We start from the raw sequence: 16,474 nt of genomic DNA, 5'->3' as shown, positions 1-16,474 counted from the left end.
TAAAAAATACTTAATATAGAATTTGGTCCTTTTTCTTTTTCTGGAAAACAATATCAAGACACAGCATTGCCATATTGAATTGGCTCATCTTCCCAGTATTGTGGGTGGGTTTATAATTTAAAAAGAGAAATTTATAATCCTATATGATATGAGCTCAAAAATTAGGTATAATTCAACAGTTATTTTATTTATTAATAAGACATAAGTAACCTAACCCACAGATTTATTCTAAATCCTTCTTGATTTTATAGATATAAACGTTTTCTGTTGGAGAATCAAAGTCCCTACACATGCTATCCATGGTGTAAAGCAGCACTTTGTAAAAGCATTTTTAAAAAGAGTTTTTAGCTATGAACAACAAAAGCCTCCCTCCCACCCACCCTTCCACCTGAACTCAGAGGAAGCCTGAATTATACTGGTATAGTGCAACCTCCTGGCAGAGCAAAACTTTACTTTTATACAAGTCTATTTAAAAGAATTAACTGGGAAAAGGGCTGCTGCTGTTCGTGTAACCTGAGATGTGGTCTTACCTCCACTTCATCTGAGGTGGTAATAATTTTACATTAATTTTGATCGTTTACAAGGTCAGCACAGTGATGCATTGCTGCTCATGCCAGCCTTTCACATGGGTTCATTTAAAAGTGAAAATAAGGCCATAGGTCATAGCCTTTGCATGGAAATGGTTATCATGTGAAAAAGCTCATGTGAGTTTGCCCAGCATCCAGTGGGAGGCTTGGGGTTCATATAAGCTTCTTTCCTATGTCATGGGCAGAGGCCTCAGAGCAAGTACAATGCTAATATACTTGTATGATGTACGGTCCTCTGTTTTCATGTCAGTCTTGTATATTTTAGGAGTGTCATGTGATGACTTTCCAAAGATCATGTTTTAGTTTGCTAAAACTGCCAGAGTGCAATATACCAGAAATGGATTGGCTTTTATAAAGGGGATTCATTACGCTACAAGTTTACAGTTCTGAAGCCTTAAAAATGTCCAAACTAAGACATCCAGAAATAGATACCTTGACTCTAAAGAAAGGCCAATGTCTGTCACATGGGAAGGCACATATCTGACATCTACTGGTCATTGTTCCCAGTTCCATTGCCTTTAGCTTCTGATTCTGGTGGCTTCTGTGGGTCCTGACTTCACTGCTCTGGGGCAAAACTCTGGGTTTCATCTCTTAGCTTAGCATCTCATGGAAAGGCACGTGGTGGTGTCTGCTGGGCCCTGGTTCCCGTCTCGCTTCTGTCGGTTCTCTCAGCTCCTGGTGTCTTATGGGGCTTCTGCATTTCCAAATGTCTGCGTCTAAGCTTTCTAACAAATGTTTTCCTGTGTCAGCATTTTTAAGGACTCCAGTAAACTAGTTGAGATCCACCTTGAATGGGTGGAGTCACACCCACAGTTGGGTGTGTTGCATCTCTGTGGAAACAACCTAATCAGGAGATCCCACTCTGTAATATTGAACTGAGTTTAAAGAACATGACTTTTCTGGAGTACATAACAGTTTCAAGCCAGCACAGACCATATAACAGATATTCCGGACAGAAACAGAACCAGATCTTTGGTTAACTGATCCCAGGAACTTGAGCTATTTATAGGTGTGGGATAAAGATGACTACAATTGCAAATTGTGATTTAGAACAGAAAGAGGAATCTTGGACAAGAATGGATCTCTGAAGAAAGGCCTATCAGTTAACTATTGCTATTCCCTAATGGCTAATGATGTTGAACATCTTTTCATTTGCTCATTAGCCCTCCAATTTAGTTTTAATATCATAGATACTCTGTGTATCTGTTTATTTAGTGTGGAATCATTATATCTAAGTCCCCCCAAACCGATTCCCTGCCCTTGGGGGCAATATTGCTCTCAGTGAGAATATATATATATTAGCTCAGTTAGTTACTATGGCCAAACCAAAGTTAAGGAGGCAAGGAAATATACTTCATCCTTTTAGTGGGAGGAACTGCAGAGCCACATGTCAGGAGGACTGTATATATAATGAAGGGAACTAGGGCCAGTAATACATAGGGTCAGAAAGACTATAAGTTTGACCTGGCAAAGACCACAGGGCTACCCATGATTCTTTAGTCACCACAGGACCTCTTTGTCTAAAATAGATGTACCTTGGAACTCTGCACTTCAGAATTAGCTGAACTGTTTTTCTGATCCTTGTAGATCTTGGATGAGGTGGAAAAACGACGAGGCATCTCTCCTGCCCTGGTACAGCCCCTCATGAGGAGTGTTATGGAAGCCCCTTTCCCAGCCCTGGGCAAAACCATCATTGTCAAGAACTTCTTGCCAGGATCAGGAACTGAGGTAAGCTGTCAGATTCTTTGCCCACACAAGGGGAGGGAGTGACCCAGATAGCTAAGACCCAAGATTAGCACTACTGGCTTTCTCTGGGCCCCCAAATTCGGTGTTGTCTTCTCCTCACTCCTCAGGTTGGCCCCGATCACTCATATATGAGAGCAATATAAATTCCATCCTGAGTCAATTCCATCCAGCCCAGGACTGTGCCAGAGAGCAACCCCAAGGACTATGCTATGGGCGCATGTGATGGCTTCTTTGCAAGATGTTGGCCTTGCAGGTTAGAGACAGACACTGAACGTCCTTAGCTTCTCTTAATAGCCCATTATCATTCATAAATTTTACTTGAACCTATTTATATTTTTGGTCTGCTTCATCCCTATGAATTTACCATGTAAAATAGATTCTTTTCAAGGAAAACAAGGTCAGGCACTATTTTTTATTCATCCTAGAATTTGAAGTATGTCCCTTCCCTTGGTTGGCTAGAATTTGATGAAAGAGTTTGTGTTCATCCTTTAAATTCCCTTCATTGTCCTTTTCTGTGGCCATTAAGAGGCACATTCATTCAGCCTTGTGTTCCAAAGGCCCTCAGCATACCAGGTCATCCCTGGAGATAAAGGAGTGGGTGAGGATGAATCTGGGACATTTTGGAACAACCCAATTTACCATCACAGAGAGGAGCAGTCTCCTCATTGCTAAAGAAACCTAAGCCATCCCGTACCATAAATGCAGGCAAGATAGCAGGAAACGTAACAGTGAGAGTCTCATGTGTGGGTAGCGTTGGGCAGGTACTCTGCTCAGATTAAAGACCAGTCACTGCTCACCATGAAGAAACCAGTCATTTAAAGGAAAAAAACATGCGCATGAATAGCAACTTGAGGTGAATTGAGGAACATTTCCACAAGTACAGAATAATAAGATACATACGCTAAACATAAAAGCTGGAAAGATGCATCATCAGAAGGTGATTGGTATGGGTTAGGGTTCATTAAGAATTGCCTCCTTGGGGCGGGCCGCGGTGGCTCAGCGGGCAAAGTGCTTGCCTGCTATGCCAGAGGACCTCGGTTCGATCCCCGGCCCCAGCCCATGTAACAAAAACGGAGAAACAGAATACAATAAAACAAGAAAATGTTTAAAAATGTTTCCCTTTCTTCCTTCCTTCCTTCCTTCTCTCTGTCTTTCCTTAAAAAAAAAAAAAAAAAAAAAGAATTGCCTCCAAAGGAAATGAATTTTGCAAATGTTTGGATCTGCCAATTGTTTTGCACAAACACGTAATTCTGTTCCAGCAAATAATGATCACCTCATGAAACAGATGCTTCCCAGTGAGACTGTAAGGAATAAGACAACTCTGAACAGTCATGGAACTCTCCATGGAGAGTCCAATCAATATGTCATTGCCAGGGAGAGCTTCCTGCCCATTTTGGGTCAAGGGCCCTGCCTCCCCCTCTTTTGCCATCTCCATCTTCATCTGACTCTGGCCTTCTGCTCAAGCTGGACCAGAGCCCTGTCTTCTGAAGTGACCTGTGGTAGTCACACTTCAGTGAGAGGGGCTTTGCATTTGCATGGGCGGGTCTTACTTCCTTGTGAAGGAACCTCCTTCCCCAGTCTCCTGGGATCTTTCTTTTCCCCAATCCCTTTTGTTTTGCTTTTTTTTCATTTCCCTTTTCCCCTGCCAGTGGGTCACCTTGCTGAGCACCTCAGAACCCCTGGGACTGCGGCATCTTGAGAGGCCTGGCTGAGTAGGCTGGGCCTCTCCTTTATGGCTGCTCCTGTTCCCTGGCAGGTGATTGAATTGTGCCGCCCGCTGGACTCCCGGCTTGAACACGTGGATTTTGAATCTCTCTTCTCCTCTCTCAGTGTCCGCCACCTGGTCTGTGTATTTGCTTCCCTGCTTCTGGAAAGGAGGGTCATCTTCATCGCAGATAAGCTCAGGTACCAACTTTGGCTACTTCTACACAAATGTTTTGAATGACAGTTGGTCTTGGACTATCTAAGGCCTGTAGGCCACATGATTACCTAAGCTTCACGATTAAGCTCTTCTGAGATCAGAGTCGGTAGGAAACTAAGTGTTTGTAAGGCACGCTTGTGTGAACTGGAGTAAGCCTGCACTGCAGTTTATTACTTATCTGGTCTCTGGCCTTCTTTTCACACATTCTGCTACATGCTGGAAACTCTATTACGTGCTAGGGAAACAGATAAAAGACACAGCCCTGTCCTCCGTTCTCGGTACAGCGGGGGAGAAATAGAGAAGTGAACGACCATTATATCATGTGGTAAAGGCTGACTAAAGGCAGTGAATTCTGTAGGTTGAGGGAGGGCACACATCCAGAGGAGGTGAGGGCTGAGTCTTAAAACCAAAAGCAAGTAGTAAGCATGTTCCAGATGGTAAAAAGAGCCATCTACACAAAGGCAAGGAGACAGGGGAGGCCGAACACATCACCTTCAGAACTACAAAGTAGTTCACTGTAGCTGAAGCAGAGGAACGGAGGTGTATTAGCAAGAGGTTGGCAGAGCCAGTTCATGCAGCTCTCTAGTGCCTGCTAAAGGGTATACACTTTACCCTAAAGGCATCCCTTTTTCTCATTATTTAAATAAATCATATATGCATAAATACGCATCTACCCACTTCACAGTAGGATGCTACTCAAGTCCTAATGGTCAGATCGGTGATTTGCGAAGGGCATATCACTAATCAAAGAAGATCCGGAAGGAGCTGCTTGTAGTGATTTGAGTTAATCATGAACTAAAAAAAATCATGGTATTTTCCTCATTTTTTGTCATTGGAAAATACTGACTCAGAGCCTTCTTTGCTTTGAAACTGAGGGTGCAAAAGCATGAGTGGTGGCTGCAACTTCTGGGAAGGGCTGGGATGTGAGGGGCTGGGACAGAGACGAACCAACCAACCAGGAGAAACAGATGAGTCCACCTGAGAAATTCATCTGGAAGGAAGAAACGCCAACACTAAAAAAAAAAAAAAGGAAATCTAAGAATTGTGGTTTGCAGGAAAAATATGCTTCTCAGCTATGGAAAATGAAAGAAAGGAAGAAGAAAAGTAAAAGAGAAATGGAAAGAACAAAATGCATCAACATGGAATTCATCAAGAGGTGGGGTAGGAAACAGTGGCCCATCTGGTCACCTTTAGATACTCCTCTTTGGACAGCAGCCACTTGGCTATTCCCAGCCTGTCCCACCCTGGTTTTTAGTTAGCTTTCCACTTTTTTTTAAGGTGCATGGTCTGGGAATCGAACCCAGGTCTCCTGCATGGAATGTGGGCATTCTAACCACCGAACTACCCATGCACCCATTAGCTATTCACTTTTTTTTTTTTTTTTTTTTTTTGCATGAGCAGGCACCAGGAATCAAACCCGGGGTCTCCCGCAGCTATATTCACTTTTAAATGTCATAGTTATTGTACTCCCTTGTGCACTTTTTTCAGCTCAGGAAGCAGGCCTGGTCTTTCAGCCTGCAGCTGGTGCTGGGCTCTGGGCAGCTCTCCAAGCTCACTGGGCACTAGGGAATTCAGACAAGAGTTCTCAAGGTTGGGGCTCTGGAAGCCAAGGATGAGTAATAACCCTTCAGTGACCAAGACCCAATTTCATCAGCACAATAGGAGCTGTCTTTATTTTCTTGAAGATCCCTCACTCCCCCACTCCCGCTGTCCTTTAGTTGTAGAATTCTCAGGCTCGGATTTGGGGGAAGGGATCGTGGCAGATCTCAGAAAGGCCTAGGCAAGATGTAGGGAACCCCCCCACTCTACTCCCCCCACCTGTTCCACCCTGAGATGGCAAAGTGAGAGGCTTTAGGGAACTTGAGGATTTTCCCCACAGAAGCTTTGAGCAACCAGCAAGAATTGGCAGAAACATCTTTCTCAAAGTTCCAGGAAACCACCAAAATATTTTAATAATAGGGCAACCACTGAATCAAGAAAAAGGCAACTTAAAAATTGTAGGATGTCATGGTGTCCTGGTTTGTCCCTTCCACACCCCTCCCCAGCTTTTTGCAGAGCTGGCGGCACTCCCAGTATAGATCTCTAGTCTCAGTTCTGGAGGGAGCAAACTAACTCTCACGCACATACTGGTAATATGTATGACTGATCCTATTTGGTGGTTGGGACTCACTATCCCAGAACTTGCCCTGCCTGTAGAAGGCCAGCTCACAGAGCTCTCCTGCAGAACACTGTGGGAGAGAGTCATGCTGCCTGGGGGAGGCGTTGCTGGCTATAGCACATAGAGTGCAGTGTCTGGACCAGGAGTTCCTTGGGGAAGAGGGGACATTCATTTCCATGTAAATGGGAAAATTCCTCAAGCCACAGGCACATGCCCAAGAAAAGAAGCATGCACAGAAAGGGTCAAGGAGGCCCCTACTCTTTGAACTGGAGCTATTTTGCAAACTCATGGTATGGATAAGCCCTGAAGGAGAGCACTTGCCCAGGTCAATCTTCAAAGACAGAGAAAAGTGTTTTCTTTTTTCCATTTTTTTTTTGTTTTTTGTTTTGTTTTGTTTTGTTTTGTTCCTGGCATTCAAAGGAAAGCTCTTCATAACACTAGCTGAATGCATAATTAAAGAACAGACACCTCAGGGTCTAAATTCCTACAATAGCATGACTAAAATACCAAAATGTCTTGGTATCACAAAACATACAAAGAAACAGGAAGTGATCACTCAGGCAAAGGAGGAGATTAAAGCATTAGAAACTATCAGTAAGAAGGATCAGACTTGGAGCATTCCAGATGAAGTTTTTTTTTAATGTGATTTTATCGGGATATCTTCACACACCATGCAGTCCATCCTAAGTATACAATCAATGGTTCACAATATCATCACATAGGCAAAGACTTTTTAAGATGGTCCTAAATATGTTCAAAGAGCTAAAAAAAATTTGGACAAAGATCTAAAGGAAATGAGGAAACCATAGATGAACACAAAAAGAAAATCAATAGAGAGATGGTAATTAGGAAAAGGAACCAAACAGAGCTGGAGACTATAGTGACAGAAATTAAAAATTATTTAGAGGGGGTCAATGACAGATCTCCAAGCTGGCAGAAAAAAGAATCAGTGAACCTGAAGGTAAGATCATTGAAATCATCCTATCTGAGGAGCAGAAAGAAGAACAGATGAAGAAAAGTGAACAAACTGAGGAACCTGCGGGGCACCAACAAGCATTGCAATATATACACCCTGTGAGCATCCCGGGAGGAGAAGAAAAACAGTAAGGGGCAGAGAGAATATTAAAGAAAATCATGGCTGCAGACTTCCCAAATTTGACAAAGGCATGAGTTTACACATCTAAGAAGCTCAACAAATTCCAAACAGAAAAAACCCAAATAGACCTATACCATGCCATGTTATAATCAAACTGTCTAATACCAAAGATTAAGAATTCTGAAAACCATAAGAGAAGCTACGCACCATATACAATGGAACCTCCATAAGATTAAGTGCCAATTTCTCATCATAAATCATGGAGGCAAGAAAGTAGTGGGATGAAATATTTAAAATGCTAAAGGCAAAACAATCGCCCACCAAGAATTCTGTATCCAGAAATACAGTTTTTGAAAGTTAGGGAGGAAATAAGACATTCCCAGATAAACAAAAGCTGAGGAACTTCTTCACCACTAGACCAGCCCTACAAGAAATGCTAACATAAGTTCTGCAGGCTGCTAAGAAAGAATTCTAGAGAATCCACTGAAGCCAGATAAAGAAATAAAGATCTCTGGTAAGATAATGACAGATGTAAATTTTCATACCAGTGCTATTGTATGTTTTCTTTTTGACTCCACTTTTTACTTCCTATGGGATCATAAAGGAAAATGCATAATATGTAATGATAAATTAGTAGTTTTGGACTCATAGTATATAACTATATGATTTGTGAGAACTACATAAAGGTGGGGAATGGAGGAGTATAAATTAAATTGATATCAAAGTAAATGAGATTATTATAGATTTAGAATGCTAAATTTAAGCCCCACAGTAACCACAAAGAAAATATCAAAGAACATGTAAACTCAGAGACAGAAAGTTCAGTACAGGCTACCAGGAGTAGGAAACAGTGGCAGTGGGAGGGTTAATGCAAAGCGAGTGTAGGGTTTCTGCTTGGAATGAAGAAGTTCTAGTAATGGATGGTAGTGAGGGTACTGCAACATTGTAATGTAATTAATCACACTGAATGGTAAGTGTGGGAGGGGTTGGGATGCAATGATTTTAGTTGTATATATGTTTCTACAATTAAAAAAAAAGAAAGAAGGAGAAACTAAAGAGATAATGGCAATTCAATGCAATGCATGATCCTGGATGAGCTCTAAGAATTGAGGCAAAAGTCTCAGAAGGACAATATTGGGATATAAGAAAAATTTGAATATAGAATATAAATGTTATATTAACATTTAATTTATTAAACTTGATAACTGCACTTAATGTGATTATATATGTGAATATTCTTTTTTTTACTTTTTTTATTGTATAGTATAACACATATACAAAGCAAAGAAATACAAAATCAATAGTTTTCAAAGCACTCTTTAACAAGTAGTTACAGGACAGATCCCATAGTAGTCTGTCATGGGCTACCATACAGTCCTCTCATATTTTTCCTTCTAGTTGCTCCAGAATATAGGAGGCTAGAGGGCTTAACTATTTTTTTTCATCACAATCAATTTTATTCCTTTTTTGTGTGTGAAAAATAACATATATACAAAAAACCTACAAATTTCAAAGCACCACACCACAATTGTAGAACATATTTCAGAGTTTGACATGGGTTACAATTAGGTTTTTATTTCTAGCTTCTCTAAGATTCTAGAAACTAAAAGAGATATCAATTTAATGATGTAGCATTCATATTCGTTTGTTAAATCCTATCTTCTCTGTATAATTCTACCATCATCTTTGATCTTTCCATCCCTCTCTTTAGGGGTGTTTGGGATATGGCATTTCTTACTTTTTCATGTTGAGAGAGTCTGTCACTAATATGGGGTAAGAAGATGAAACTATCTGATGTTCTGGAGAGGCTGGGCTAGGTTTCAGGACTTATCTGAATCAGGGACCCATCTAGAAGTTGTAGGTTTCTAGAAAGTTACTCTGGTGGCTGGAACCCTTGTGGAATCTTATATATTGCCCTAGGTGTTCTTTAGGATTGGCTGGAATGGTCCTGGTTGGGGGTTGGCAGGTTATGATAGGTAGCAAGGAATAACTGAAGCTTACATAGGAGTGACCTCCAGAGTAGCCTCTCGACTCTATTTGAACTCTCTCTGCCACTGATACTTTATTAGTTACATTTCTTTTCCCCCTTTTGGTCAGGATAGAGTGAGCATTCTTGATAGGATATCAACATTGAATTATTATGTGTTCAATGCGTATGATGTGTACATCCTGCTTTCAGAAAACAGATGATAGATGATAGATAGATAGATTGAAAGATAGATAAGAGAGCTATAGATAGATGATAAGTTGATACAGCAAAAGTGAAAAAATGTTAAAACTGGTGGAACGGAATATCTGGGAGGGAAGGGGTATGTTGGAGTCTCTGTATAGGGGTTGTATTATTTTTGCAACTGTCCTGTAAGTTTGAAATTATTTCAAAATAAAAGGTTTAAAAAAGAAAATATAGAAAGGCCAATGGAGCAAACCTAGTGCTGTGATGTCAGGAGTGGGGATAGGGGCATAAATAATCCCCTGAGGAGCTCACCTCTGGATTAACGGTGTTAGGTTTGGGTGGGGTCCAGCCTGAGACGATGCAATGATACACCTGGCTCGGGAGGAGCTGTCAGTCAGGGACTGTGCCCCCACGCTCATCCCCCATGTGCCCTCCAAGGAGGAGAACAGAAAGTATCATCTGTTTTTCTGCTCAGAGCACGATGAAAGAAAAGGTGGAAACAGAAAGGGGAGGGGAACCTTGTCAAAGACAAATGCTGTGTGGCAGATTTGTCAGAATTTGTCAGCACAAAGAAAATGAGAAGTGCTTACTAGGAGGATGTCTGGGGAAAGACCGGCCATCTCTGTCTTTTCCCTGCACCAGTTTCTGGGTTGATAGATGGAATACTGGGGCAAGCCCCTCCTGCAGAGCTGCTGTGAAGAGACAAAGGAAAAATGAGCAGATTCCAGCCAGCTGTGAATGGACCCCCACAACCAAGTGGCTGGGCCCCGACTAATTTTTCTAGTGTCCCACCCCCACTCCCCTTCTCTGGGGTAATTTTATGGAGGAGGTAAATTGGCTATATGGCTACCTGGGGGGATTTGGGGTTCTCTCATACACACATGGTACCTGACGTTCTGCCCTTAGAGAGTTGGTTCTTTAAACAGCAGGTGTCTATGAGAGGGCTAAGATGTCTGGTGTGTTTGCTGCCAGTGTGTTTCCCATTGGGTATTTCTTTTTGCAGTGGCTGGCAGATGTCAGGCACCAAGAAGATGGGATTTTTGTAGGAGATGAGGAGGAAGCATGAAAATGGGTAGTTTGGGTGTTCTCTTGGGGTCAGGGCTAGGCTATGTTGTAGTAGTTGTGTGCGTGTGTGTGTGTGTGTGTGTGTGTGTGTGTGTGTGTGTGTGTGTGAAATACCGTAATGTTTTTTCGCCCTTTACAGCTTTCAGATTTCCACACCCATCATATCCTTAACACAGGAAGGTTTCCAGGAGTAGGGAAGAACCCTGAACATCCGTCCCTAGTCCTGGGTCTCCTCATCTGTGAAGCACAGGGGTTGTCTGGGCTCTGGTCCCTTGCTGCTCTGACTTCCTAGGGCCCCAGTGTCTTGTTTTCCCTGAAGGCACCCTCTGCTTTTCCTGTTACAAATGGCTCAACATATTTTCTGTCATGCCCCCAAAATTATCTTTCCATCCTACTTTAGTTCCATGCAGACCTGAAGAGGTGAAAAGAAAAGAAAAAAAAAAAAAAAAAGAAGGGAGTTAACGTAGGGCCAAAAGAGCTCTTAGGAAGGAAGAAAAAAAAACAAAACAGAACAGAAAGAGTGAGCCAAGCTGACAAGAATAAGAGCAGCAGCGACTGTAACACTGAGCCCTGGAATGTTGACTCTGGGCCAACACTGCTCCAGGGATTTACCTGTATATTATTTCAGTCTCTCAATCACCTGATCAGATAGGTACTATTGTTAGGAAACTGTAGATCACAAAGGTTTGGTATCTTTGTTCAGAAAGACAGCAAGTGGGAGAGCTGGCACTCACTCAGACCCCGGCTGTCTCTTCCCAGAGAAGCAAGGAAAAAGAGAGGAGCAGAGTGAGGCAGTCTGAGGGTTGGGGGTAGAAGCGTCTGTGACCCTGTCTGTGTGCAGAAGTACCTAAAGTCAGTCTTTTATCAAACATGATATTTGTGGCCTTTTCTGCTGGACAGTCGGGTAGAAATGACCTCCAGACAAAGCTAGGAAGTCTTGCTTTTCTCCTCAGCCGGTCTTGGAGCCGGTGGATGGAGATGGGTGGTCCCCAAAGTCTCCCCCAGCTCTGGAATTCTCCGACTGCAAGGTCCAGGCCTCCTGGAACTGTGCCCCTTGGTGCCTTCCCAGCGTTTGTGGTTTAGAACCTGCTAAGCTCCCTATTTCTGACCCAGGATTCAACGCTGTGAAGGATTGTCACACTACTTCAGAGTGTCGCGGGAGACACCCACTTCATTTGATCAGCTATGAAACAGGGGAGTGAACTGTGTATTCACAGGAGCACCTCTTTCTCAAATGCTCTGTGGTTCTACGGATGTGTTACTAAGGCAAAGTCAGCCCGAAAACAACATCCTCTCCTCACCCTCACATCCCAGGGATCTGTTTCAATAGAAATCTTCTATCATGTCCCTACAATTGCTGCCTGACTTAGACAAGTCATTCTGATCGTGGGAAGAGTGATTCTAATCATGGGAATTTCAAAGATTTTAGGAGCTGGGCGTGATGAGCTGCTGAGTAGCCTATGAGTGCTCATTTAATGCCCCTCAACCTTATTTGGGTGAGAAACGCTCTCTTAAGAAAAGGATAAATAGCCATCTTATTTTGGGTCCTCTCTCATGGGATTCTTTTTCCTTTTTAATTTAATTTATTTTGTATTATCAGACCAAAACAGCATACAAATGTGAACATTCTTAACATACAACATACAAACATGAACATCCTTAACATACAAACATTCCATGTATATTGAACAATCAGTGTCTCACAATATCATCACATAGTAGTGTATTCATCACCGTGGTCATTTTTTAGGACATTTGCATCACTCCAGAAAAAGAAATAAAAAGAAAAAACTCACACATACCATACCCTTACCCCTCCCTCTCGTTGACCACTTAGTATTTTCATCTACTCAATAGATTTTAACCTTTGTTCCCCCTATTTTTTTCTATACCCCTTACCACTCCCTTTCATTATTCACTAGTATTTCAATCTACTCAATTTATTTTAACATTTGTTCCCCCTATGATTTATTTATTCTAATCCATATTTTTTACTCATCTGTCAATATCATAGATAAAAGGAGCATCAGACACAAGGTTTTCACAATCACATAGTCACATTGTGAAAGCTATATCATTATACATTTATCCTCAAGAAACAACTGTTGGGATTCTTAAACCCAAATGCACATCCTAGGCCCCTGCTCTAAGCTATGCTCATGAGTCAGGGGTTGCCCAACATCTCCTCTAGCAGCTCTGACTGCGTAAAGCTGCAGGGCCTCAGCTTAACCTTCTCGTTTTGTGTCTCTCTGACCCTCAGTGGTACCCCCTTCCCAGCAGTCCAAGTAATCTAGTACAGGGAAGTTTGGCTCACCTTAAGAAAGTGAATTCGTAAGTGATCCAACCATGAAAACTCAGAGAACATTGGTTGTGTGTGTATGTGTACTACTGAATGAGAGAGCAAGAAACCCATCTGCTCTTCTCTGGCCTGCTCCACTTAGAGGGTGCTCCTCTGGAAGTAATCAGGGATCTGCATCCACCTAATTTTGTCTCATTTATGGAAAAATAGCCCAGGAAATTGAAGGGTTTTTTGGCCAGGCCATGAAATCTGACAAATAAGGGTTTGGGGAAGAGTCCCCGGCCATAAGATGTCTGCCCTGGAAAAGTCTGTGAAGAAGGTCTTCACCATAAGTTAAACTCATGCTTTCATCCCCACCACCTGGGCACACTGCTGTATGTCATGCACATGCCTGCTAGCCCGGGTCAGCTAGAATTGGAGCAAGCCTCCTCATTCTTCAGATTTCCCTTTGTAACCCCAATTTTTGAGAGACTATAAAACAGCACATGAGAAGAGGACATACCACAAGCTCATGGAATGACCCTGTGACATCCCCAGGGTGGAGATTAGCTGTTTTAGGTCTGTGGCCATTACTCCCCAACAGCCTCCCACACACACACACACACACAAAATTCATTTATTCATCATAGCTAGTGAGTCTGTCCACTGCAAGAGGAAATCGCAGGGAACTGTGGCAAATATTGTATGAGTTATAAAAGGGTTTTAAGTAGAGCCAAACTTCTAACAAATTTAGAATAATATTTTTGTTCCGTTTCATCTTTAGAGTGACATTGAGTGTTTCTTAAGGCCCTGTCAAGCCAAAGTTTGACAGATGGAAGAGAAAGAATGTCATTGTGAGAGCTTATCCTGTTGTCATAACAACCCAAATAAATATTTCCCTATATCGTTTTCTTCATTTTGTTGTTTAGTTTATTAGTTTCAGTTCTCCAAAAGTTTTGGCTAAACAAATAGACCAGGCTGAACAATAAAGTCAGAGGTGTATGTAAACAAATTTGCATAAACATTTTAGATAGGGTAAAGTTTCTAATATTTAAGAAGTTAATTTTAATCTTTTTGTAATGCATTAAGACTATAAGCCTAATGACTGATTACTGACTAAGTAAGATTAGGTGATGAAATCTTACCATGGACTGGCATTTGAGCTTTTGCTTTGATATATGAGCAACTACATAGGTAAATGCATGTGTAGCTGTGCACCTTCATCCTTCAGTTTTCTCTTGGTCCATTTTATTGGAGGGTGGGGAATGGGGGATGGGGAATGGGCCAGGAAATAAAACCTGGATCTCCCGCATGGCAGGCGAGCATTCTGTTTACCACTGAGCCATGCATGCACCCTCTTCATCCAATTTTTTTCCTTAAATTTTTTTATTGTAATAACATATATATATAAACATAAAAATGGGGGGCAGTGTGACAGTGGCCCAGTGGGGGCAGTGTGATGGTGGCTCAGTGGCAGAATTCTCACCAGACATGCCTGAAAACCATGTTCGATTCCCAGTGCCTGCCCATGCAAAAAAAAAAAAGGCCAATTTAAGCGTACAACTCAGTGGCATTAATTACATTTGCAATATTATATAACTGTCACCACCATCTATTATTAAACCTTTTCATCACCCCAAATAGAAACTCTTTCCTTATCCTTCCTACTCCCAGGCCCAGGTAACCTCTAATCTACTTTCTCTCTATATATGAATTTGAATATTCTAATTATTTCATCAGTGAAATCATAGTGGCCCATTTTTAATCAGTATCCAAAAGCTTAAGTGGGGTTTCCATATCCTCTCTTGAACCCAACAATGCTTGCCATCTCAAAAAAAGGTTGGGTTTGTAAGCAGCCCTCTCTAGGCTCATGAGTTTGACAAAGGTCCACCGGAATGAAAGTGTCCCAAGCAGGTGGGTTGCTGCTTTGGGATCCAAAATATCACTTCAGAGGTCTGACATTCCTCAGTGTGGTTGACAGAGTATTAGAGATAAATGCATCTAATCACCAAAATCCTATTAAAAATACCATTTTATGTTTTTGCATGAGGAAGAACAAAGAAATGTCATTAGTGCAGGGTACTGAAAATAGATGGTAATTAATATTTTAAAATTTTACCTTATGTGGGAGACTAAAGCAAAAAATGTTTATTTGGTACAAAATTTATATTTTGACTAGTGTATTTCCTAGTATAATTTATGTAGACTGCTTAATTGAACACCATAAGTACATGGAACCTTGGTAGAACATGAGATTTTGTTGGTTTGTCCAGAGTGATGCCCCGATAAATCCCAGAGTGATTTGAACAGTGAATAAAAAAGTATTTGCAAAGTCCCCTTTAGGGAATGGTGAGAAAGGGGGAAATTTCAACTTCCCCATGTTGAATTCTTGATATTCTTGCAAGCAGTGTGGACAGTCTAAGCTATAGGCTGAACCCCCCAATCTTGGAGTTTGTTCATATGAAACTTATCCCACAAAGGATAGGTTAAGCCTACTTAAAATTAGGCCTAAGAGTCACCCCCAGGAGAACCTCTTTTGTTGCTCAGATATGGCCTCTCTCTCCAGCCAACACAACAAGCTAACTTACCACCCTCCCCCTGTCTGTGTGGGACATCACTCTCAGGGGTGTGGACCTGCCTGGCAACATGGGACAGAAATCCCAAAATGAGCTCAGACTCATCATCAGGGGATTGAGAAAACCCCTAGAATGAGCTGAGATTCAGCATCAGGGGATTGAGAAGACCTTCTCACCCAAAAGGGGGAACAGTAAAATGAGACAAAATAAAGTATCAATGACTGAGAGATTCCAAACAGAGTCGAGAGGTTATCCTGGAGGTTATTCTTACGCATTAAGTAGATATCACCATGTTAGTCAAGATGTATTGAAGAGGCTGGAGGGAACTGCCTGAAAATTTGGAGCTGTGTTCCGGTAGCCATGTTTCTTGAAGATGATTGTATAATGATATAGCTTTCACAATGTAACTGTGTGATTGTGAAAACCTTTTGTCTGATGCTCCTTTTATCTACCTAATGAACAGACGAGTAAAACATATGGAATAAAGATGAATAATAGGGGGAACAAATGTTAAAATAAATTTAGGTTGAAATGCTGGTGATCAATGAGGGGGAGGGGTGGGGGGTATGGTATGTATGAATATTTTTCTGTTGTCTTTTTATTTCTTTTTCTGAATAGATGCAAATGTTCCAAGAAATGATCGTGATGATGAATATGCAACTATGTGATGATGTTGTGAATTACTGATTATATATGTAGAACGGAATGATCAAAAGTTAAGGATGTTTGCGTTTGTTTGGTGTTTTTTGGTATTTAAAAAAATAATAATTTTTTTAAAAATACCATTTTAATAACATAATAGCATTTGTCTGATTAAATATTAAGTATTAACTTCCTATTTCTGCATATGAACACCAAGTGGGTAACATTTGAA

The 16,474-nt window shown here is 41.4% G+C and overlaps 1 protein-coding gene across 5 annotated transcripts in view; it reads left to right on the top strand.

The window, feature by feature from the left end:
• Window positions 1-16,474, top strand: part of DENND2A (DENN domain containing 2A) — a 153,010-nt gene that overhangs the window by 115,570 nt on the left and 20,966 nt on the right. For all 5 annotated transcript variants that reach the window (XM_077147700.1, XM_077147711.1, XM_077147673.1 and 2 more), the window contains 2 exons: window positions 2,175-2,315; window positions 4,090-4,238. In XM_077147700.1, the coding sequence (XP_077003815.1) occupies window positions 2,175-2,315; window positions 4,090-4,238 (290 nt within the window). The remainder of the gene's footprint in view (window positions 1-2,174; window positions 2,316-4,089; window positions 4,239-16,474) is intronic.

The sequence above is a fragment of the Tamandua tetradactyla genome, chromosome 1 (genome assembly GCF_023851605.1).
Source record: "Tamandua tetradactyla isolate mTamTet1 chromosome 1, mTamTet1.pri, whole genome shotgun sequence".
Classification (NCBI taxonomy): Eukaryota; Metazoa; Chordata; class Mammalia; order Pilosa; family Myrmecophagidae; genus Tamandua; species Tamandua tetradactyla.
This window is presented reverse-complemented; position numbering and strand designations above follow the sequence as displayed.